Below are 23,407 nucleotides of genomic sequence, written 5' to 3'. Positions count from 1 at the left end.
TTCTTTCAAGTCAAAAATGTTCTGTCAAGAAAAAGGTTAGTTGAGCCTGCAGCTCAGTTATACAAGTGCTCTTCTTTGAGCCAGCCATTGTACTTTGCTTTGCAACCTGGTATATCTCCCATTTAAACATAATATGATATAATCAATAGAAGTTTTAAAAATATGCCTGTGTATATCTAATACGAATATATTTAACATAAGTGTAATGTGTCTAGATTTAATAAAATTAATTTTTATTACTTTTTCAAGGATATTCTTAAATGAAGCTTTTATTTTTAAACTGAGTCTGTAGAAATGAAAAATACAATTGACTACTAGCACTGTTTGGGGCCTCTGTCTTAGGATTTCATATGGGGAGCCTAAGGAGTCCACAGTTTTACCAACAAATGCTTTTGCATCCTCAGCTCAAATCTCAACACAGTGAAAAAAGCAGTGTCTTAGCATTATTTTGAAGATCATTTTGATCTTGTTTTGTAAGGGTTTTGGAAGTCTGAAGAGTCTTCAGACAATATTTTAAGAACTGTTGGTCTAGGATAATAACTGGAAAGAACTGAGATTACTTTTTCTAAGAGTTTGGGCAAATTGTTCAGTATCCCATGCTCACAAATTAGTTTTTTTGCTTTTTGTTTTTGCAGGAGTCTCAACTTGTAACTATTGGCCTGATTTCAGCCTGTTGATGTCTTATTTGTAGGAATTTGAATGCCTTAAAGGGAGAGTAGCCAGGAAGGGCCCACTAGACCCTTATGTCTCAAGCCAGACAACTGCCCATATTTATATTACGTGTCTGACCCCCAAAAGTGTTTGACATCATGCCCCTTGCTGGAGTACAGTTCTGTTTAAGATGAACCAGGCCAGGTGTTAGGCTCTCAGCATGTTATATTAAGAGCTTCAGACTTGGTGTGAGTCAGGAAACAATGGGAAGGATGTGTGTGGGTAATTTAGAGCATACTGTAAAAATTTCTGTGGATGGGAGGAAGGAGATGGCAGGGTTAGAAAAAAAGGAAGAAGAGGTAGATACCACAGCATACCTAGCTTATTCTAAGCTAGGAATTGGGTAAAAGAGGAGTCTTTAGGGAGAGGAATTTCTTTGTTATTCTGTAGCTGATATTTATTCTTAGCATTTTCCCTCACTCAGGAAAGGATCTAAATAAAATCTGAAGCCATTTAATCAGACACCCACCTGGACAACATTTGGCTATGTCCTGTGAGATAAACATAATGCTATATGCTTGTAACTCAGCAGTTTTTGCTTTTGCTCAGTAGTGAGCAAAATGGACCCATTCTCTGCCTTCATAGAGCTCTTGTCTGGACGAGTGTTAATCAACAGAGATGATTGTGAGAAGCATGTTGAAAGCAAGGATCTAGGTCAGAGAGCGCTGAGCTCATGTAGTTAGGAACTATTTGACCTCGGAACAGAACTAGGGAGATGAAGCATACCTGTTATGGTGAAGGCAGTGATGGCAGTGGACTATTTGCATATCCAGGGATCCAAGTAAGGTAGGTAGTACAGACCTATTTTACAGACAGGAAGCTGGTGCTCAGGTAGTTTAAGAAATGGTCTGAGAACACATTAGGAATAGAATTTGAGCAGTGATCTATGGGCCTACTATGTTTTTAACCACAGTGTAATATTGCCACAAGCCCTGTCCCCTTTTGGGGAGTTAGAAGTCATGTAGGGTGTTTTTGTTTTCTTACAGTTTACAAAGGATGTTTTCACATTCAGTATGAGACATTAATTAGGCACTTGCAAAGAACTACACTGATTCTTTGGATCACTGCTTCACAAACTTTTCCTGTGTGTTAGTCTCAGGTTATAATCTCCTGGGGTTCTTGCTAAAATGCAGTTTCTGAATAAGTAGGTTGGGACGGGGCCTGGGGTTCTGCATTTCTGACCAGCTCCTAAGGCTGATAATGCTGGTCTGTAGGTCCCTTTTTGAAATCAGGTTTCCAGAGCCAATTTTCCTTTTCCACATGGTCTGTCTTCATGATGTGAATGTTGATCCCAGTCACTTTAAGCTTTGGAGAGGGAGAACTGCCTTTGTCAGTTAGGGTTGCTTATTAATCAGCAGCAGAGAAGGGCTCTGGCTAATTTAGGGTAAGAAGGGATTATAGAATTGAAGTCTAGGTGGAAGAGGCTAGTAGCGTTAGAGGGTCATGATAGTGGGAACTGCTCGAACATATGTCCTGGGCCATCACTGGGCTGCCTGGAAGAGCTCCATTGTTTACTCCTCAGGGCACTAGGAGAGAAGGTCTGGGGTGAACTTAGGTCCATTCCTGGCCCCATGACTACTGAATAGTGATGAGGAGTCCTGGGCCCTGGGCTTTCACCGTGGGAGGATAGGGCATCCGAATTTATTGACCCAGCAGTGCTGCTTAGGAGGGAGAGGTGTAACCCTAGCAGGAAGCGACAATGCAGTTTGGAAAGGGAGTGGCAGGGATGTCTGGGTGGCTCAGGGGTTGAGTGTCTGCCTTTGACTCAGGGCGTGATCCTGGTCTTGGGATCGAGTCCCACATCAGGCTCCCTGCAAGGAGCCTGCTTCTCCCTCTACCTGTGTCTCTGCTCCTCTCTGTATATCTCATGAATGAATAAATACAATCTTTAAAAAAAAAAAAAAAACTTAAAAAAAAAAAAAAAGGAAAGGGAGTAGCAACTGGGAGGTGATTAAGGGACTGTGTTCAGTGTGAGTTCCTGAAGCCGCCTCAGCAGTGCAAACTCCCTGTGTTTAGCAGGTAGGCAGATTGAGAAAAGAAAAAAGATAGTATTTACTGAGCCTTGTGCATTGTCTTCCTTCGCTTTTGTGACGACCTTAGGAGATAGAGATTTGAGGAAATTGAGTCTCAGGCTCGGATAACTTGCTTAAGTCAGACTGTTAGTAAGTGGAAAAGCTGCAAATTATATATTTAATGTAACCAAAGTTGGCAGAAACTGCTACTTGTTGGGGTAGAAGGCTGCTTTAAATGGGCTGAGCACTTTAAGGGGTGGTAGAATTTGGCGAGATCATGTATGGATGCAGGGAGCTGAGGTGCTTGGTGTTTCAAGATCTCAGGGGTAAAATGCTTTCAAGAACAAATTGCTGAGTTGATGGTAGGTTTTTGTGGTTTGATGTATATAGAGGAAGAGTGGAACCTTTTTTCCTTTTAAAATACTTTCTGGTGATCAGACCTTGTGGGTTAGACCTGAGCTCTTTCATACCCTCGGTCCCCTAGAGGGCACATAGTATTAAGGATCTCTGCTGGGTGATTCTTTGACAGGGTTTATGGTGATTTAGGAGATGTTAATATCATTGTTGCTGTGGAAAGGGAAGTGGCATGGCCAAATGAATGGGTCTTGGATACACATACCATGAGGTCCCCCAGATTATTCCAGTCTATGGCACATAGGCAGGCTTTGTCTTGGTTATATAGGGATGGGCCTTGTTCCTTCACTGACCAGGCACTAAGGAGAGGCTCCTGCAATTAATGGCCAAAGCAGAAGCTATGCTTCAATTATAAAGTTTTCCCTGACTAAATTTTATCTTATTTCCAGATGGAACATTCTTTTCCATTCCTGCCCACTTCCCTTTGATTTTGGATCTTAAAATTTTATTCTAAGAAAGTATCCTTTCCCATCATACACAAAACCATAATTTGGTAGAGCCAAGAAAGTCTTAAAGCTCTTCTCAAGGCCACAGGGGTCACAATAGATACAGGCTACATTTTAACTCAGGCCAGTCTGCTGTGAAATCTGTGCTTGCTCTCTTTAACCATGTTGCCCACCGTGTGTATGTGTGTAAGTAAATAAGGATATATGAGACTTTCGGTGGGAGTTAAAGACTGTATGTACCATTTATGGATTTATTTCCTCTGGAAGTTGAAGCAAAGAGGAAACTATTGGGAAAGAAAGGAAAAAATTAAGATTTTTCTGTAAGATGTAATCTCTTGAGTAAAAGAATGTAAATGAAATGCGTAACTTGTATTCTTCTAAAGTAAGCACAAGTGAAATGACTCCAGGTTTTTATAGAGTGAAAAGGGTTTGGATCAGTGTGAAATACGCATGCCACATTCCACATCCCACATCCCAGAAGAATAAACAAATGTCCGTGTGTGTGTGTGTGGGGGGTCCTGACAGAGATCAATGGGGGGAGACTTTACTGTAAGCATCCATATCCTTGTGTTAGTTTCTATAGCTAGTGGTTTCTTGGGCTGTAGCTTCCGATGGCTCTAACAGTGTGCCACCAGTTGAGTGGCTAAAAACAGCAGAAATGTATTCGATTCTGGAAGCCAGAAGTCTGAAATCAAGGTGTCAGCAGGGTATCAGCAGGCTTATACTCCGTCTGAAGACTCTAGGGAAGAATCCTTTGCCTGTTCGAGCTCTTGGTGGTTGCCAGCAATTCTTGGCTTAGCTTGTAGACATGTCTCTCTAATCTTTGCCTCCATCTCCACACTGCTTTCTAACCCCTGTGTGCCTATGCTTGTCTGAATTTCTCTTTCCTTTCTCTTATGAAGACACCAGTCATTGGACTCAGGGCCCACCCTAATCTAGTATGACCTCATCTAAGTAATTACATCTGCAAAGACCATATTTCCTAATAAGATCACACCCTGCAGTTCTAGGTGGACATGAATTTTTGGGAGACCGTATTCAACCTAGGACACTTTGTTCTGCAAATTTCTGGTTAACCCAACCTGACATTGACAAGTTCATACTGGAATGAATTTCAGCACTTGGTGCTGCAATTAGAAGATGGGGATGTGGCTGTTGATTTTCGATTGGAGAACAGTGGAAGGGAGACTCAGAGACAGTGTGGGTTTCTGAGGGAACAGACATGTTGAGTGCAGTAAGGACTTCAAGTTAAATCTTTACATGATTTTTAGAAACCACATTAGAAGAGAGTGTTCCCTATTCCAAGAACTGAACTAGCATTTCCAGGAGGAGTGTTTAAAGGCCAGATTCACCTCCCACTAGAAATGCAGCTACACCCCAGCCCACTCAGGAACTAATGTCCTCGTGGAACTTGGTTTTCCCACCTCCAATGGGACCTTTACCATACTTCCCATCCCCTCCCATGTGTGTATGAATCCCATCCTTCCTTCACTCTTAGGGACCTTGGTAGTCTCATGCCATCCTGTTTTTCTTAAGATGGAGTTCTGGCTTTATAGGAGACCACTGCTACATGGGTGTCTTGCAACTGAAATGGTTTTATTTTCTCAAGGATAAGTCCTAAAAAAACAAAAAAAAAAAACAAAAAAAAAACGTTGTTAGCACTTAAAGTGTTCCTGTTACTTGCAGGATCCTGTTGATGTGTGACTCCTGCTTTTGCCCCGCCGTCTGCCTTATACATGCTGAACTTTCACTTCCTAGGGTTTGTCATCCTGTTTCTAGACACCTGCCATTCCCTAGGCTAGAACCCTCTGCCCTTCTACTCTTTGTGGATAACCCAGTTTGTCCTTTGGATTTCAGTGTAGAAGGAGAGTCTACTAGAAGTCTTCCTTGTCATGCTGAGACTAGTTAGGATGCCCCTTGTGTAGGCAGCTGTGTCCACAGGACACATATAGAGCCTCTAAAAAGCACAGTTCACATGATAGTGGGCCTGTCACCTTCCCCTCCTAGTTTGTAAACCACATGAATGCAGAAGCCATGGCTGTTTTGTTCATCATAGGATTCTTTAGAGCTTAGCCCAGTGCCTGACAAATATTGGAAACTAAATAAATGTTTGTAGAACTTATGCCTATGGGTCTATATGCTTTGACCCTATATCTAACTGCTCAACGTCTAGGATGGCTGCCTCAGTAATACTTTTCTTGTAGGTCTGCTTCTGGGTGGAGAATTACTTACATATCAGACACTAAACATGGCACAAGCCAACATGTATTAAGGGAACTGGGAACAGAAGGTTCTTATAAAACACTTCCCAGTAATTAAGGAACCTAGAAGTTGATTTGGATTCCTTAAATTTCACAGTTACTAGTCTAGTGCCTCAGCATCTGAGCTAGTGCTGATCATCTTTGTTGGAGAGCCTTCTCCAGATCCCCTGACACACATGCCTGCTCCGCACATGTGAGGAAGATTAATCATGTGGCCACTTCAGCCCATTGCAGTTGGTGGTGGTTATTTTTGGGTGAGTGTGTGGAGGCATAGACATATCTTCTTCCCTGTTCTTCTTTTGTTTAAATCCTTCCAAGAAAGTGTACCTTGTCCCTTGGGGGGATAAAACTATAACCTGCATGTTCTGACAGATCTAGTTCTGGATGGGATGTTCATTTGATCTCTGCTGAAACAGATGCAACCCACAAATGAAAGAGTCTGCTACTACAGAGTGGGATTATTTATACTTTATACTTCATGTTCTATAGGAAGTTTTGCAACCCTAAAATTATAGAAAGACCAGTAGTACTTTCTAAGTTTCTTATAGTCGGAGTAGTTGTATTTTCTCAGAAACAAGAAAAGAGGTAATTCTTATTTGACTTTATGACAAAATAATTGCATAATTATTTTCAATGACTAGATTTCCTGAGCCAGCAGTCTGAATTTCAGAGAATACATTCAGGATGAGAAAGAAAAACTCAGTCGAGAGAGGAATGGTGTAGAGATGCACTGTGAACAGGATCATGGGCACTTCTTCCCCTGGAAAAGGAGAAAGAAGCGGACCTGGGCAGTGTGTGTGCATTTGAGCTTTGGTGGTGGGAGAGAAGGGAATGCTCTGATGCGCTCTGTCTTCTCCCTGAGGAGTGGTGATCTCGGGACCATCTGCTGGGAGGGAAGGGAGAGGTGGAGTCAGAGGGAGGCTGCAGGCAAGGAGGGCTACTGGCATTCCAGCAGCCCTCAAGGGTCAGTTGACGTTGTTGATGGGAAAACCTTTGTGGTTTTATGACTTTACCTGTCAGCATTCAAAGGCCAAAATTTCTTTTGGAATAGGCAGTGATTTCTTCCAGGTAGATAGCCACATTGTCCTTTTATCATTCCCATTTGGCTAAAACCCAGTCCTGCAGGCACTCATCCATCTACCTTCCTTACACAGCACCTGAATGACAAGCCCATGACCGCCTCCCATGCTTCTCTGGTCACTCCACTCTCCTACTCTGCACACAACCATTTCAGACCCTCTCTGCACTCCCAAGCTTCCGAGCACCCATTTACCCTCTCCTTCTCTTTCTGCAGATGGCCTTGCTTCCTGCTCACTGAGCAACTTCCCGCTCTCTCCCACCACTTGCCTCCTCCCTCTGCCAGTGGAGGGCTGGCTTTCCCCCTCTCAGATGGACTCTCTGATTCTCCACAGGCCTTTCCAGGAATTCTTTTCTCCCATACTTTGCCTTTCCCTTTCAGTGGAATTCTTCCCATTTCTGTTTGTTTCCTAAACTTTTCCTGGAAGCATAACTATAGACAGCCCCAAACTGCAAGGGACAGCTTGATGAGTGTTCACAGCTCTGAAGTAAATACACCTGTGTAAACCAGCACACAGCACACAGCTTAGGGAGCCATGTGGTCAGGACCCTCGAGCTCCTTTACTCCTTACCAGTTGTAGCTCCTCTGCCTTCTCTGTTCCTAAGAGGGTAGACTAGCTTTGCCAGTTTTGAACTCTGTAAGTGGAACCATGCAGGATGTACTCTTAACATTGGAGGGTCCTTTTCACTTCTTAACCTGGCACTTTCTCTGGAGGTGGCGTCATTCCAACCTCTGCTTCAGTTACCCTCTACATGTTAATGGCTCACAAATTTGTATCTTATAAAGTGCTGACATCTTATCAGAGTGCCAGTTCCGTCCATCCAGCAACTGTCCTTGACATCTGCTCTTGGATATTATAGATGTCTGAAATTGAAGTCATGATCTTAATCTCCAAACTGAGGTCTTTCCTGAGTTTCCTGTCTTAGTGAATGGCTCCCCATCCACCCAGTTATTCAAACAGAAAACCTAGGGGTCATCCTTGGCATTTCCTTTTTCCCTCACTCATTGTATTCAGTTCACTAATCTGACCGATTTTTCTTTCCTAAATATGCCTTAAAATCATCTGCTAAAATCTTTTTATGTCTACACCACTGCTTTGATGCAGGTTACCATCCTTTCTATCCTAGGCTACTAAGATAATCTCTAGTGTGTTCACCCCCAAGTACCCTTGCTTTCCTCTCATTTGTTAACTCTAATGCCACTGCTTTGGGGTGGTCTTCTCTGACCCTCCTGACCACATCAGCCCCATTGTCCTTGCAGTCATGGGTTCTCAGAGCACCGTCCAAGGCTGCTTCATAGCACTTAGCATAGTTTGGGTTTACATTTCTTGTGGACATCTTTGATGAGGTCTGCCTCCCTGCTGGACTGTAGTTTCTACATAGGAGGGGTCTAAGTGTGTTCGTTCTGTTGAGGGTACACATACTCGCTAAACGTTTGTTGCTTGGTGCCCCATGGAAGACAAAAGGAGTCTTAGATGTTCACTAAGGTCACTGGTTCTCTACAGTTGTTGCTGGTTGGGAGCTGGCACTCGAGACTGGGCGAGGAAGACAGCAGACAAGGAAATACATCCCTGAATACACAAACTAAATCAGGCAGCTGTCGGTAAAGGACAGTGAAGAAAGTCCAGCATAACCCTGTGCTGGGAGAGCCTGCAGGGTAGCAGGTGAATCAGTCTAAAGTGGTTGATGGAGCACCGCCCTCTGAGACGCCCTAACTGCTGAGAAGACGCCAGCTCCCAGAGGATTGGGGAGACGCGTGGGCAGGGGAGCATTTGAGGCGCTGAGGGGGAGCAGGCTTGACGAGTTAGAAGACTGGAAAGGGAACCAGTGAAGTGATGTGTAGTGTGCAAGAGGGTGTGGGGGTGAGATTGGATATCCCACATGTGCCCTGGAGAAAGGAGTGTGCACTTTAAAGAGCAGTGGAGGGCTGAAGCAGGGCGTGGTGTGGTTTTATTCATGTTTTTAAAACAGTGGGTTGACGACTTGTGGAGGCACAGGAGTAAAGCCGAGAGATGGCCAATTGAGCAGCTGTGGGCTTTGGCTGAGTTGGCTGTTGTGGCCATGGAGACAGGGCCAGGCAAGTGAACAGAAGTCATGGAGGGAGGTAGATGCAGGGAAGAGGAAGTGAGAAGAGCTCCCTGTGTGGACACCCCTGGGCTGAGAGAGTGAGGAAGGAGCAAGCTGAGGGCTTGGGTTTGGGGGTGCTGTTTGTCATGCAATCCTGGGCTGGAAGTAAAACTTGGGAGCCAACTTCAGGATGGCATTTTAGCTCAGGTAACTGGGTGAGACTGAAAGCTTGAAGAGAAGTTATAGACTTGGAAAATAAGAGAGACCCTCATTAGACCCTGTAGCACCCCTCCATTTTAGAAGTTCAAGCAGAGGAGGAGTGTCCAGTAAAGGAAACAAGGAGTGGCTAGTGTGAGGGAGCAGGACAGCTGGCAAGGAGCCATGATACAAGCCACAGAAGTTATGTCATGTGGTCCCACCTAGTAGACAAGGACAGTGCCCATTGGATTTGGCAATGTGGAGATTGCAACAGCCTGGATAAGAGTGGTTTTCAGGAAAAAGTACAGACAGAAACCTGATTGAGAGAATGTGAAGCATGAAGATCCCGAGAAGTTTTACCGTGAAAGAGAGTGGGTATTTGGCTGATAGGTGGGGCTGTGGGATCACAGAGAAGTTTGTTTCAGGAAGGGGGATCTAGAACATTTTTGTGTGGGAATGGAGCACTATGTAGGATGAAATTGTTGGTGGTAAAGAGAATCATCACAGGATTTAATTTGGAGAAGGCCTCAGGAGGTGCTGACTGCACCAGTGGAAGGACTGGCTCCTGAGGAGCAGGGCACTCTGCTGCAGGAGGCACGTAGGTGCAGATGCAGCCAGCTCCGGGATCACCTATGGCAAAATGAGGACACTGCTATCAAGTTGCTTCTGTTTTCTCAATCAATTATTGTGGCAGGCTCTCAGCCCCAAGAGAGGGAGGTGGAGGAGGTATAGGAGATTTAAGGAGAAAAGAAGGTACCAGGAGCATTGCTGTTACAACTGCAAAGAAGCAATTGGTAATACTGGGAAGTGTGAACTAGAGACTTACAGAGGAGTTTGTGAAGGCCTAGTGCCTATTTGAGGTTTGTCATCATGGATTCAGTAAAGGCTGGCATCATTTAGCTGCTCAGGTGCCTGCATGGACAGGTGGAGAACTGGATTTAAGAAGGTTGGGGTGTTATTAAAATGGTGTAACAGGGAGAAGGTGACACGAGAGCTAGCAGTGAATGCAGGAAAGGAGCTCTCTCAGTGGACGGATGGGGAGGGAAGCAACTGACGGGAGAAATGTGGAAAGGTTAGTGCTTGTGAATCTCCAGGTAAAGGATCCAGTGCAGGGGCCAAAGCACCGGATGGTCAGAGTGTGGGTAGCTTGAATGGATTTTAGAGATGGTGGTATTGTTACTGGTGATGACAGAGCTGAGGTATGGTTTTGGAATGGTGGTGCAAGAGAAGGGTGGCCAGTGAGAGGAGAGGGGTGGGGCCTCAGAGTCTGTACCAGGAGAGGAAATGGGAGGAGAAGGCAGACAGCGTCTGATTAGTGGAACAGAAAACCATGAAAGCAGACTGGAGGTCCTCTGGGAACAAAGGAAAGATGCTGTCGGATTAGCAGAGTCAGAAAGCTGGAAGGACAGGGTATTGTGGTCAAATGATAGGGTTTCCCTAGAGACGGGTCAGCTGCTAATTCATGTGTACGCGAGCATCCTTGTCTCCGTGCAGGGATGTGCCTCTGGGGTTCCTCGGGTTAGTGATATCCCTGCTGGCAGAATCAGTGTAGCTCTGTGATTCCACAGGCTGGTGTGTATCTGTCTCCTGGCTTCAGATCTTCATTACAGGGATCTCATAAGCAAAGGCTCACTGGTTTTCTTTCTTTTTCTTATGGGAAATTTCAGATAAACTTAAAAAGTAAGGAAACAACAAAATGTACCCCTGTGTGTACCCTTCACCCAAGTTCAAACCCATTGTTGTCTGCTGTTGTTGCTTCATGTGCTCCTTTACTTCTTTGTTCACGTGAGAAGCAGCCTGTTACCTGAGTTAGGTTTTGTGGGTGACTCCATATTGGGTATCAGCATCTCACTGGTAACATAGCACTGGTGCAGCCAGCATTTGAGAAGGAAGAATGTACATAATACAGATGTCTGTCCTTGGGCCTCCGAACCGCTTGCTCCTTCATATTTTGACTGACTGATGGCATAGAAAACTCTGTGTGTGTGCACACGTGTGTGTGTGTGTGTGTGTGTGTGATAGGCTAGTGTATCTACATTATCCTGATTTAAATAATCAGTTGCAAAATTGTGCCTACTATTCTAAGACTAAGTAGAAATATACTTTTAAATCCCTTCCATCCTTTGCATTGAACTTCATTCACACGGCATCTGCCCTGCATCTTCATTCCCCAGTCTTTCCAAGGCAACCTGTCCCATCCCCATACCAGACCCTCTCCCTCACCAGCGCCCACCCTTGCTCTGTCACCACCTCTGAGAAGACATGGTCCTCAGGCTCTCCGGCTCTGGGCTGCTATCCACTGGCATGCCTTTCTGGAGGCCAATGTTCTCATGAGTCTGGCTGGGAGGTTTTAGTGGCTCTGCAGTGATTGTCTCTACATTGTCACCAGTGCCACTGCCAGCTGTCTGTGTCTCTGTAGTTCCTGTGTCACAGCCTCCTCCGGAACAGCACCACAAAGTGCTGTGCAGCATCTGGCCTCACACGTGTGTGCAGACTGCTTGTTCTTGGCTGCTTGTTACTGTAGGAACATAACTAGATTTTTCTCCCTTGCTGAGTCAGTGTATTAGTCTTGATTTTATGTCTAGCTTGTATGGAGTATGGTCCAGCCTTCTGGAACATCAGTCACAGTGTCCCAAACTTCCCCTCTGTGGTTGAATGGCTGGCATTCCTCTAATGCCTTCTGTCTTCTTGGCACCCAAGGTCCCTGTGGGATGCTTTCTGTCCATGTGTCACAGTCATTTGCATCTCTGTTCTCCAACACCTACTCTGTGGAGACTGGGTCCTTCTACTTTGAGTTCTCAGATTACAACCATAGGATCATTTTAACAAGAAATTCATGAAAAACTAGTGCACTCTTTTTCCCCCCAGGCAAAACAGCATTTTTTTTTTTTTTGGTCTGCCGTATAAAGAAGAGTAATATATGGAAGAGGTGTATGCAAAAATGTGTTTAATCTCGCTTTTTTTAAAAAAATTTTTATTTATTTATGATAGTCACAGAGAGAGAGAGGCAGAGACATAGGCAGAGGGAGAAGCAGGCTCCATGCACCAGGAGCCTGATGTGGGATTCGATCCCAGGTCTCCAGGATCGCACCCTGGGCCAAAGGCAGGCGCCAAACCGCTGCACCACCCAGGGATCCCTAATCTCGCTTTTAAAATACACATCCACTCCTCCCAGCAGAGCATCATGAGCTTCTAGGGCCAAAGGACTGTTTATCTGTATTCTGCTTCAGACTCAGGCTGAAGTTTGGGAAGAAAATCAGTGTCCTCTGTCCTTCTTCTTGACATTTTCCCCCTGCAGGTGTGACCAGAGAGGGCTCCTTCCGCCACAGTACAGGGGTCCTGTGTGTCTCCCATGGCCTCAGGCTGTGGTTCAGTGTTAGCATTGCCTCACAGCCTAGGTTGAGGAGTACTTGTCCTGAGCAACCCTGAAAGGGAGCCAAGCTCTATCCTCCCACCTATGAATCCTGTACCTCCACCTACAGATGGCCCTTCCCAATGCCAAGCTCAGAGCTTCTATGCTGTCAGGACAATTTCTCTGTATTTAGGACTCATTTTGTACTTTTTCATATCTTAGCATCAGGTTTTTTTTTTTATTTTTACTTAAATTCAGTTTGCCAACATATAACACTCAGTGCTCATCTCATCATGTGCCCTCCTTAGTACCCGTTACCCAGTTACCCCATGCCCCCACCTACCTCCCCTTCTGCAACCCTTTGTTTCCCAGAGTTAGGAGTCTCTCATGGTTTGTCTCTGTCTCTAATTTTTCCCTACTTAGTTTCCCTCCTTTCCCTTATGGTCCCTTTCACTATTATATTCTGCATATGAGTGAAACCATATGATAATCATCTTTCTCTGATTGACTTATTTCACTCAGCATAATATCCTTCAGCTCTATCCACGTTGATGTTTAAATGGTAAATATTGTTTCTGATAACTGAGTTATATTCCATTGTATATATAGACCACATCTTCTTTATCCATTCATCTGCCGAAGGATATCGTGGCTTCTTCCACATGTTTGACTATTGTGGACATTGCTGCTATGAACTTTGAGGTGCAGGTGCCCCATCGTTTCACTACATTTGTATCTTTAGGGTAAATATCCAGCAGTGCCATTGCTGGATCATAGGGTAGCTCTATTTTTAAAACAGCTCCACACTGTTTTCCAGAGTGACTGCACCAGCTTGCATCCCCACCAACAATGCAAGAGGGTTTCCCTTTCTCCACATCCTCTCCAACATTTGTTGTTTCCTATCTTGTTAATTTTAGCATCGGGTATTTATTTACTGATCCATCATTTTTTTAAAAATATTTATTTATTTATTTATTTATTTATTTATTTAGTCAGTCACGAGAGACAGAGAGAGGCGCAGACACAGGCAGAAGGAGGAGCAGGCTCCACGCAGGGAGCCCGACGCGGGACTCGATCCCGGGTCTCCAGGATCATGCCCTGGGTCGAAGGCGGCACTAGACCACTGAGCCACCCAGGCTGCCCTGATCCCTCATTTTTAGCTGTAGTGACAGGTTAGTGCTGATTTGGATATTCCTTTTTGTCACAATGTTTAGATGAGGCAAAGATTCTAGTGGATATAAGAAACCATATCATATGTTTTTTTTTTTAATTTTTATTTATTTATGATAGTCACAGAGAGAGAGAGGCAGAGACATAGGCAGAGGGAGAAGTAGGCTCCATGCACCGGGAGCCCGACGTGGGATTCGATCCCGGGTCTCCAGGATCGCGCCCTGGGCCAAAGGCAGGCGCTAAACTGCTGCGCCACCCAGGATTCCCCATATCATATGGTTTTAATGGAAAATGGGGACTTCATGAACTAAATTGAAGCAGTTTTCTCTCAATTCTCAGCAAACTCTTCCTGTTTGAGCAGCTCTTCCCCACTGTAGGTTGAATCCTCATACTACTGGGGGACACTCCTGAAGTCTCATGGAGAGACTAAATGTTGCCCTGAGCAGTGCCAGGAGACCTCAGGGCAAGGCTCCTTCCTCTGGGGTCAGAAAGGTGGTCCTGCGGTCTTACAGTCTGTCCCTTTCAAACCTCTTCTGGGATATTGGCTATGAGACATGTTTTGAATGAGAGAATCTTGGCAACACGTGCATTTGTGATTTGTAGGATTTTGTAGCTCATATCTGCTCCCTTACTTTCTAGTATCCTTTATACGTATGGGCGCAGTGGGGCAAATGATGTTTAGGAAGGTTAATGGCAGGGATCCTTTTTACTGTTGTTTGTCCTGCTGTTCTTTAGTTGGTAACATGAGAAATTGGCTGTAGTTTATCTTGTTTTATCTTTTTTTTCCTTTTTCCTGCATAGTGTAGGTTACCCTACCCCCACTCCCACAATGGGGTAAGACTTACAGGTATGTCTGAGCATTTTTACCTAGAAGGAATGGTAATTGATTCCCCCTTGAGGGAAACTCTGGTGGGAGTTCATGTAGGAATTTTGTGTCCTTGAACTTCAAGGTGGAGTTTTTGCCCTCTGAGCAGAGTCTGTCTCTCCTGTGACCAGTCTCGATGGATGCCCTGACCCTCGCTGCTTCATTTCCAGGTGAGGCGAGCCCTGGAAATTAAATTTTATTTATTTATTTTATTTATTTATTTTTAGTGTCCTTTTTTACTTTTTTATTTTCCTGAAGCATTTGAAGACCCATCTCCCACCCATCTATTGTCACTTCATTCCTGCAAACGTCATTATACATCTCTGAGAACACTGACATTTGTTTATATGGTTCTAGTGGCATTAGCATGTCTAACACAGTTGGCCACATTTCTTGTACAATGTGATACCCCATCCCTAATCATGTTTCCTCACTTGTCTCCTTTCAGCAGCTGGTTTATTGGAATCAGATGCCAAAGAAGGTCCTCATGTTACATTTGATTGTTAGGTGTTGAGTCTCTTTGGAGTAGCTCTCCCCTAGGCCTCCCTGTTTCCAGGCCATTTACTTATTGGGACAACAGGCAACTGTCCTATGGACAGGCTTTATACTTTGATATTTTTCTGCTTGATTCCTGGCATTTTTTTCTATCCCTCCTTATTCCCTTTAAATAAAAATAATGTCTAGAATCTTGGTTAGGTCCTGGTTAAATCTTTTGGCAAGAATATTTTAGAATGATGCTATATGTTTCCTATCACACTGCACTGGGGGGCACACAGGTCTGGTTGCTCCTCTTTTGAGTTATGCTAAAATTGGTGAGTGGGTTTAGGTGATAACAGCCTGATCCTTGCAATGTAAAGTTCCTGCTCATGGTCAGGTATTTCGTTAGGATTATACATTTACTAGTGGGGTTGTGCATTACCTCAAAAGATAGTTCACAGAGGGGTGCCTGGGTGGCATAGTCAGGCATTCAGCTCTTGATTTCAGATCAGATTGTGATCTCAGGCTTGTGAGATTGAGCCTTACCTTGGGCTCCATGCTCAGTGGGATGTCTGCTTGAGATTCTCTCTCTTCTTCTTTCTCTGCCCCTCTCCTCCACCATCGCTCTCTAAAATAAATAAATAAATGTGTGGGAAATATCAAAAAGGGAGACAGAATGTAAAGACTGCTAACTCTGGGAAACGAACTGGGGGTGGTGGAAGGGGAGGAGGGCGGGGGGTGGGAGTGAATGGGTGACGGGCACTGGGTGTTATTCTGTATGTTAGTAAATTGAACACCAATAAAAAAAAAAAAATAAATAAATAAATAAATAAATAAATCTTTTTAAAAAGTTCTTGGAGTAAAGATAGGATGGAGGCATATTTCTTTCCTCCCAAATGCCAGTTTTTGTAAAATTGGGTAAAAAGTAGCCTAGTTATTTCCAGTTTTGTTCAATGCCTTAAATCTTTGTCCCTGTGTATGTCTGTCCTTCTCTTTCTCTCTCTGTTCTCCTCTACCCCCATTCCTCACCCCTGAGATCATTGTGAACTCCTGAAGTTTTGTATATTTAATTTGTTTCAGTAGATTGGGTTCATTATTCCTTTTGTTGGTCAGTTGTCCCATTTTTGGCCAATGGGAGTCTTTCATAAATTGGCATTGGTGTTTCTTTGGCATGACTCTCTTGCTCTCTCGCTTTCTGGAATAATGAGATGTCCTGGGCTTATTTTGTAGAATGCTGTTCTGGCCTTGAAATCAGCTGCTCCTCCAAGGATCCCTGTGTCTTTTGGTGGAGAAGGGTATTTAAGGGAAGGGTGTTTTCCTGTTGGTTGTCATTGCTACTAAGTCTTTTTAGTGGATAGAGCTAAAAAAGACATGAATTCAAACTGATAAATCAACTTTTACGTTGGATGATTTTTTTCCCTTAACTTTGATTTTATGTTTGTATTTGGTTTGTCTTATATTGACTTTTTGTTCCTAACAACCTTAACAAAATTACTTATTACTTAATCTTAGTTTATGAACACACCAGTGTTGTTATAACTAACAGACTATTGAAAGAAGTTTGATTTCTTTGCAGCTTTTTTTGTTGACAGAATATGTCCTTCTGTATATAGCATGCTGTCCTTAGATGCCATTTGTGGATGTGAACAGCTTAAAAATTAATTTTCTTCTCTTCATTTGTTTTAAAATTCTACTTATTATTCTCCTGCTTTTGATTTTATTTTTGGAATATATATAAACATGTTTCCAAAGCCAAAACTACATAACAAGGTACATTCAGAAAAGTTTTACTTCATCTTTGCTCCTTTATCTTCCACAGATAACTGCTTACATTTGGTTTTGTGTTGTCCTCCTTGGGAATTTGTGCACGTCATATGAACAAATACATACATTTACATTTGCATCCCTGCTTTGTCCAAAAGTCAGCATATTATATATATATGCTGTTCTGTCTTGTCAGATCCACAGATCTGTCTGATCTGTCTTGTCCATGATCTACATGGTAGACTGGGGTTTGCTCCACTTCATTGCAGAGTGTTCTTCCTCATTCCTTGTTTTTGAGCAGCTAAGCAGCATTTTACTATGAGGAAGTACTAGAGTTGATTGGAGTCCCCACCGATAGGCCTGAGTTTGTCTGCAGTTTTGCTGTGACAGGTTCTGCCTCAATGAATTACTTAGAACATCAGTCACTTCCTGTTTTTGCTAATGTATCTTGGGATGTATCTCTAGAAGTGTGGTTATAGAATAAAGGATAAATGCATACATAATTTTTCTAGCCACTGACTATATTTTTGCTGAATTTTGGGCATCTGGTTCAATTTCATAATCCTAACATTTCCACTTAAAAGCAGTCCAATTTATTTTGCTACTTTAATGTTGAAGAGATCTCCTCATTTGCTCACTACCCTGTCTTTATATGGAACATACTATTGAAAGTGTTACTTTAAGAAGGTCTGTTGATGTCATTTAATTAGTTAATTGAAGTATCACTTACTTACTGATTATAGCATACAAGAGATGAAAAGATTGTTAAAATATAGTCCTAAACCTCACAGGAGTTCAAAATAGAGTATTTTGGGATTTATTTTATTTTCTGATCATTCTATTTGTTGTATATTTCATCTCATGTTAGTTGTCAAAAGACGGGTAGTAGGGCACTGGGAAATGTGCCTTTTACCAGAGTGAATGAAGCATGATATGTCTGCTGGAGGAGAGAGGGTGTCCTAAAATATTCTGTAGATGCATTCAACAAATATTAATTGAACACCTCCCTTTCACTGAAATGGAACAGTGAGCAACATACAGAGTTCCTTCCTCATGGCATTTATACATCCCAGTACAGGAGATGTGTCAAAGACCAAGGAACAGTAAGATGATTACAAGTTCTATATGCTTCGAAGGAATCAAGCAAGAAATTAAAATAGTCTCGGCCAGGGACCTTCTTCAGGTAAGGGAGGGGCAGCTGACACAGCAAGCCACACACTAGGTTGGGAAGAAAGCATTTCAGGCACCAGCTTGAGGTGTTGAGGACTGAAACAGAAGGCACAGCAAGGTGTGGGGGAGAGTGGAGGCAAGGTCATGCAGAGCCTTGGGTTTTTGCTGAAGGGTTTGGAATTTAAGTACCTCAGGAAACCATTGAGGACAATACAGTAAGGGAATGACATTCAATACCAATATGTCATATATTTATTCTTTCTATAGATTGGAAGGCTACTCAAATGGGATGTTTTAGTTCTAAAGCAAACCTTGTCCTTTCTGAAATTCAAAGCAGATAGTTTCCCTTCTTGCTCCTTTATGTAGGACAGCTAGCTGCTCCTCATATTCAGGTCTTCTGAGTATTTCTTTTCTTTTTCAATAATATTCCCTTGATGTTGTTTAGATAATTACAATAAGTGGTTATGAATGGATTATATATTTGGGCTATGAACAGGAGCATGATATCTACAAATTCTCTTCTTCAGACCTGCAAATCCAAGAGATACATCTCTCTGGAAGATAAGAGAGCTTCTTCCTCAAGATCAAAAAAGGTCTGTATTGCTTGCTGTCACATTTATATGAAATTAATTATGGAACCAATACCAATTTTCTGTAAAAGAGGCATTTTCAACATATTTACTTATGTTTCTGTTACAGGAGACTGGAGTGAGATCCATGTAGGGAATCCCCAGGAGGAAGGATTGGCACACCTGGAACCCGAGGAGCTTGCTTCCTGGGAAGGCTCCTGTCTGATGTGTAGGAGACAGAATGTCCTACTGACTCTTCAAAGGGAGGCTCCAGGGGATCGAGACCAACACGCAGTATCTCACTCTCCACCACTGGGGACACTGTACAGTCCTTTTTCTAGAAGTGGAAAGTACGAGATTGTTCTACAAGAGGAAGATTCCAGGGGCTTAAAAACACAGAGGTTTGCACCTTGGGAGCCCCTTGGAATGTTGACAACTCAGGATCTAAAGGAAAGTTCTGTGTTAATGAGTTACAGAATTCACGTGGAAGTAAATGTCACTTTATGATCAATAATAATACTGAGTGAGGAGCACTATGCAGGAAGAAATCTTCCATAGAAAGACAGGCAGGGAGAAGCTTAGGCCAACCTTAGACCTACCTAATAGAGCAAGCTTGAGATAAACTGCCAGAATGGCCAAATAAGAGACTCTATGAAATAGCAATCCTGTAACTATAATAGTCATACAGAAATTTTCTCCTCTAAATCACGATACCAAATAGGAAAAATGATCTACAAGTGCCCCATGTGTAGGGAATTTTTCTCTGAGAGAGCAGATCTTTTTATGCATCAGAAAATTCACACTGCTGAGAAGCCCCATAAATGTGACAAGTGTGACAAGGGTTTCTTTCATATATCAGAACTTCATATTCATTGGAGAGACCACACAGGAGAGAAGGTCTATAAATGTGATGATTGTGGTAAGGATTTTAGTACTACAACAAAACTTAACAGACATAAGAAAATCCACACAGTGGAGAAGCCCTATAAATGCTATGAGTGTGGCAAAGCCTTCAATTGGAGCTCACATCTTCAAATTCACATGAGAGTTCATACAGGTGAGAAACCCTATGTCTGTAGTGAGTGTGGAAGGGGCTTTAGTAATAGTTCAAACCTTTGCATGCATCAGAGAGTCCACACCGGAGAGAAACCCTTTAAATGTGAAGAGTGTGGGAAGGCCTTCAGGCACACTTCTAGCCTCTGCATGCATCAGAGAGTTCACACAGGAGAGAAGCCCTATAAATGTTATGAGTGTGGGAAGGCCTTCAGCCAGAGCTCGAGCCTCTGCATCCATCAGAGAGTACACACTGGGGAGAAGCCCTATAGATGTTGTGGGTGTGGGAAGGCCTTCAGCCAGAGCTCGAGTCTCTGCATCCACCAGAGAGTGCACACTGGGGAGAAACCTTTTAAATGTGATGAGTGTGGGAAGGCCTTCAGTCAGAGCACCAGCCTCTGCATCCACCAGAGAGTGCACACAAAGGAGAGAAACCATCTCAAGATATCAGTTATATAGAGCGTTTTGCTAAGAGTTAAAAATCTTGAAACCCATAAGTGCCACTAGGAAGGAAACCCTGTAAATACCTACATTGACCCAAGAAATTTTTGCAGCAAGCCCCAGCAGGACATTCTTTTTGAAGAGGCATATGTGAGGTTGGGTTTTTTTTTATTCATGCCACGTGTGTTCCACAATTTGACTTTAAATCTGGAATCCCTCTCAGTGTCTGCCCAAGATGGGCTGTGAGTCCCAGTCATGGGTGTATGTTTCCTGGGATTTGGGCATGATGCCTCAGTAGTGGGAAATGACACAGGAAACTATCATTGCCTAGCCTCCTGAGTCACCATCTGTCTACACTTTACCTAAAAGTTACCCCAGACATCGCCCCCTTCAGGAGCTCATGCCCTTCCTTCTCTCGATTCAGGCATACTGGCTAATGCATTTGAAATGCAAAGCTCCCACAAAGACAGTGTTCTGGTATTTCTGAGGTTATTCCGTGGTTCAGCTCCTACATATTGTTCCATATATCCCATTACTTCTGACCCCACTTTACCTGTATGTCTTCACAGTACCCGTAAATATCCACCCCTTCCTAGATGGCATTAAATCTCATTTTAGATTTTAGGTGACTCATAATTTCCATTCACTTGGCCCATCAGAGAAATCACTGGCAGACATACATGCCCTTGAACTTTTCTTGAACTTTGTTTTAAACATGTTGTGGATTCTACTAATCACTGTGTCTCTATGTTAGACTTAATTTTCTAGTGGCTACATCACATATTTTTAACTTGAATTTTTTTTGGAAATAGCTGAATGTAAATAGGAAGAAGCAAGGAAGCAAAGTTGGAACTTCTCTCCATCTAAAAACTGCCCTCTTGGGCTCCTTTTGCATGGAGCTCCTTTTACCAGCTAGGGAAGACTGTAGGAGAAGATGGTGGGAGGAGTCACTAATATTTAGTCTCTGTTTCTGTAATTTGGGGCAGTAATGTGTGTGTAGGAGTCCTCGATACCTTCATTGAGGATTATGTATCCCTTCATTTTTAGGCATGAATGTCTATGTCACTCACTCTCTCCTTTCCTTTCTTCATTCAACAAGTATTTATTGAACACCTCCTATGTGCCAGGCACTGTGCTAGGTGCTGGGAATACCACTAAGACAGACAAGGGCCCTACTCTCATGGAGTTTACTTCTGGTGGAGGAGACAAAGGATACGCAAGTAAGCAAATACATAATGTAGTTTGAGATAGTGATTAAGTGCTATGAAGAAAATAAACTAGGGTGATGATTTAGAGTGGGGGTGGGGTGGGGGTGGGGCATCATTAGCGGTCAGGGAAGGCCTTTCTGAGGGGGGCATTGGAGTGAAGCGCACAAGGCTGGGAGCATTGCTGGTCAGCCCTGCTGTTGTGTTTAGGAGCAGAAGGCGGCCGGGTGCTAGGGTGGAGCGAGCCACAGGGAGGGGAGAGATACTGAGCTGCTCAGTATCCCGTCGTTTATAGGCCCCTTTTTTTGTTTATAGGCCCTTTTTTCTTTTTCTTTCTTTCTTTCCTTTTCTTTTTTCTTTTTTCTTTTCTTTTCTTTTCTTTTCTTTTCTTTTCTTTTCTTTTCTTTTCTTTCTTTTCTTTTATTGTGGCTAGATTGATATTAAAAACTCATGTGGAAGAACTCAAGGAATGTATAGAAGACCAAAAGTCCCCAATGACAAGAACAAAAAGCAACTAATTTTTAACTTTGTTTCTCTTCTCATTCCTGTTTCCATTGATTCCCACATGTAGTCCTTATGCTCAGGAAGTCTTGGGGGAAGTTAAGGATCTTTGAAGCTCTGAAATGGGTGAGCCGGTTCATGGTGTCTGTCAACTGTCTTAAGAGGTTGGGAATGAACTACCCTAAATAGTCATCAAAATACTGAAACAAAGCTTGATTTTCTCTTCATATTTGAATTAATTTCTTCTGTTTGACTGGAAGGGGTTTTTGTGTACCTGAAACCTCAAGGCATAAAGGAGATTTAAAAGGAGCACATAATTTAAAGGATGGGCCACGAAACTAGAGATGGGCTTTGGGGATAAATGTGTTCCTCTCTGGATTCTCATCCAGACAGCTATGTTCACAGCCTTTGGGAAGTCCCTTCTCCTGCGTGTCCTCCTTGACCAGGAGAGGGCCAGCCTAGTTCCTGGGTGAAGCCCCTTCCAGGCCTGACGCCCTCGACTACGATTTACTGTAGTGTCTTACCCTCGTCCATGTCACGGTAGCCTGCGGCATTAGAGAGCCGCCTAGACTTTTAGTTGGTAGAGAGACAGCTGAAATATCATCAGTAGGATTTTAGTTTTAGGAAAAATCGGTTTGATTTCTAGCTTTATTACTATTAGGTGTGTGAGCTTGGGCAGATTGCCTAATCGTTGAGTCTAGTTTTCTCACAAAATGAGGACATTAGGCTAAATGATTTCCGAGTTTCCAGCTAGTCCTAGAGTTCTATATTTCTACATAGTTGAATTATTTTATCATGCTGTTGCTGGGGAATATGACTAACACTTTTGAAGCTACTAATTTTATGTCGAGCTTTAAAGTCCATAATTGTTATCTTCGGAAAATATTATTTGACCTACAGTATGTCCAAATCAATTTAATAAAATCACTTTATAACAGGGTTCTGTGCTTCACATGTAGTTGTGTGAATTCAGAGGTCATCTGTGTGTGTGTGTGCGTGTGTGTGTGTGTGTGTGTGTGGTTTGGCTTGTGTATTATGCCTAGGGTGACCATATAATTTAATGTCCAACTGGGCTCTTAAGAGTAAAGGGGGTGCTGTTAATGAGGACCGCAGGCCTGAATTGGGAATGTCCCAACAAAGCAGGTTGTAAGGACACCCCGGCCCAAGAGTCACAACCCAGGCAAGTAAGAAATGACTAAATTGCACCATGAATTCTTCAGAGGAGTTGCGAGGTCTGTGGCAAATGGGAAAGCGTGCCTAACTGAAGGGATGGCCCTACTGGGCTGTAGATGTTTATCTCCATGGTAGAATATAGGCCAGAGGTTCCCACACATTCTGCTCTTTTAAGGGAAAACCAGCAAGCTGGATTTTTACATAAAGTTTAGTGATATTTGAGTGTTGGCAACAAATTCACATTCCCTATGTGACCCATCTTGGTCATTTGTATTACCTGCCTAGTGCCTATAGGCTTTTATTTCACTTTGCAAAGCCCAGCTCTGGTCCTCTGATCACTGTGGCCCGCCTTCTGGTAAGGTGTTAACATAATTCTTGGGTTTAGCTGTGGTGACCATGTTCCGTGCCACAGGCTTCAGCACGGGTTCTGGCGTCTGCTGGCTTTGAGGGGCAAGTCTACATCCTGCTTCCACATCAAGGC

At 43.3% G+C, this 23,407-nt stretch overlaps 1 protein-coding gene across 7 annotated transcripts in view; it reads left to right on the top strand.

The window, feature by feature from the left end:
- ZNF664 (zinc finger protein 664) overlaps nucleotides 1-22,693 on the top strand; it is a 43,424-nt gene extending 20,731 nt beyond the window's left edge. For 3 of the 7 annotated variants that reach the window (XM_077875313.1, XM_077875317.1, XM_077875318.1), the window contains 2 exons: nucleotides 18,512-18,577; nucleotides 18,684-22,693. In XM_077875313.1, the coding sequence (XP_077731439.1) occupies nucleotides 19,280-20,065 (786 nt within the window). In that variant the 5' untranslated portion in view covers nucleotides 18,512-18,577; nucleotides 18,684-19,279 and the 3' untranslated portion in view covers nucleotides 20,066-22,693. Of the gene's footprint in view, nucleotides 1-13,534; nucleotides 13,711-14,658; nucleotides 14,744-17,927; nucleotides 17,998-18,511; nucleotides 18,578-18,683 lie in introns of those variants that run through there. The other 4 variants (XM_077875315.1, XM_077875316.1, XM_077875314.1 and 1 more) reach the window with 3 other exon arrangements.
- Nucleotides 22,694-23,407: the final 714 nt, after the last annotated feature.

This window comes from Canis aureus, chromosome 27, assembly GCF_053574225.1.
Source record: "Canis aureus isolate CA01 chromosome 27, VMU_Caureus_v.1.0, whole genome shotgun sequence".
In the NCBI taxonomy this organism is placed as follows: Eukaryota; Metazoa; Chordata; class Mammalia; order Carnivora; family Canidae; genus Canis; species Canis aureus.
This window is presented reverse-complemented; position numbering and strand designations above follow the sequence as displayed.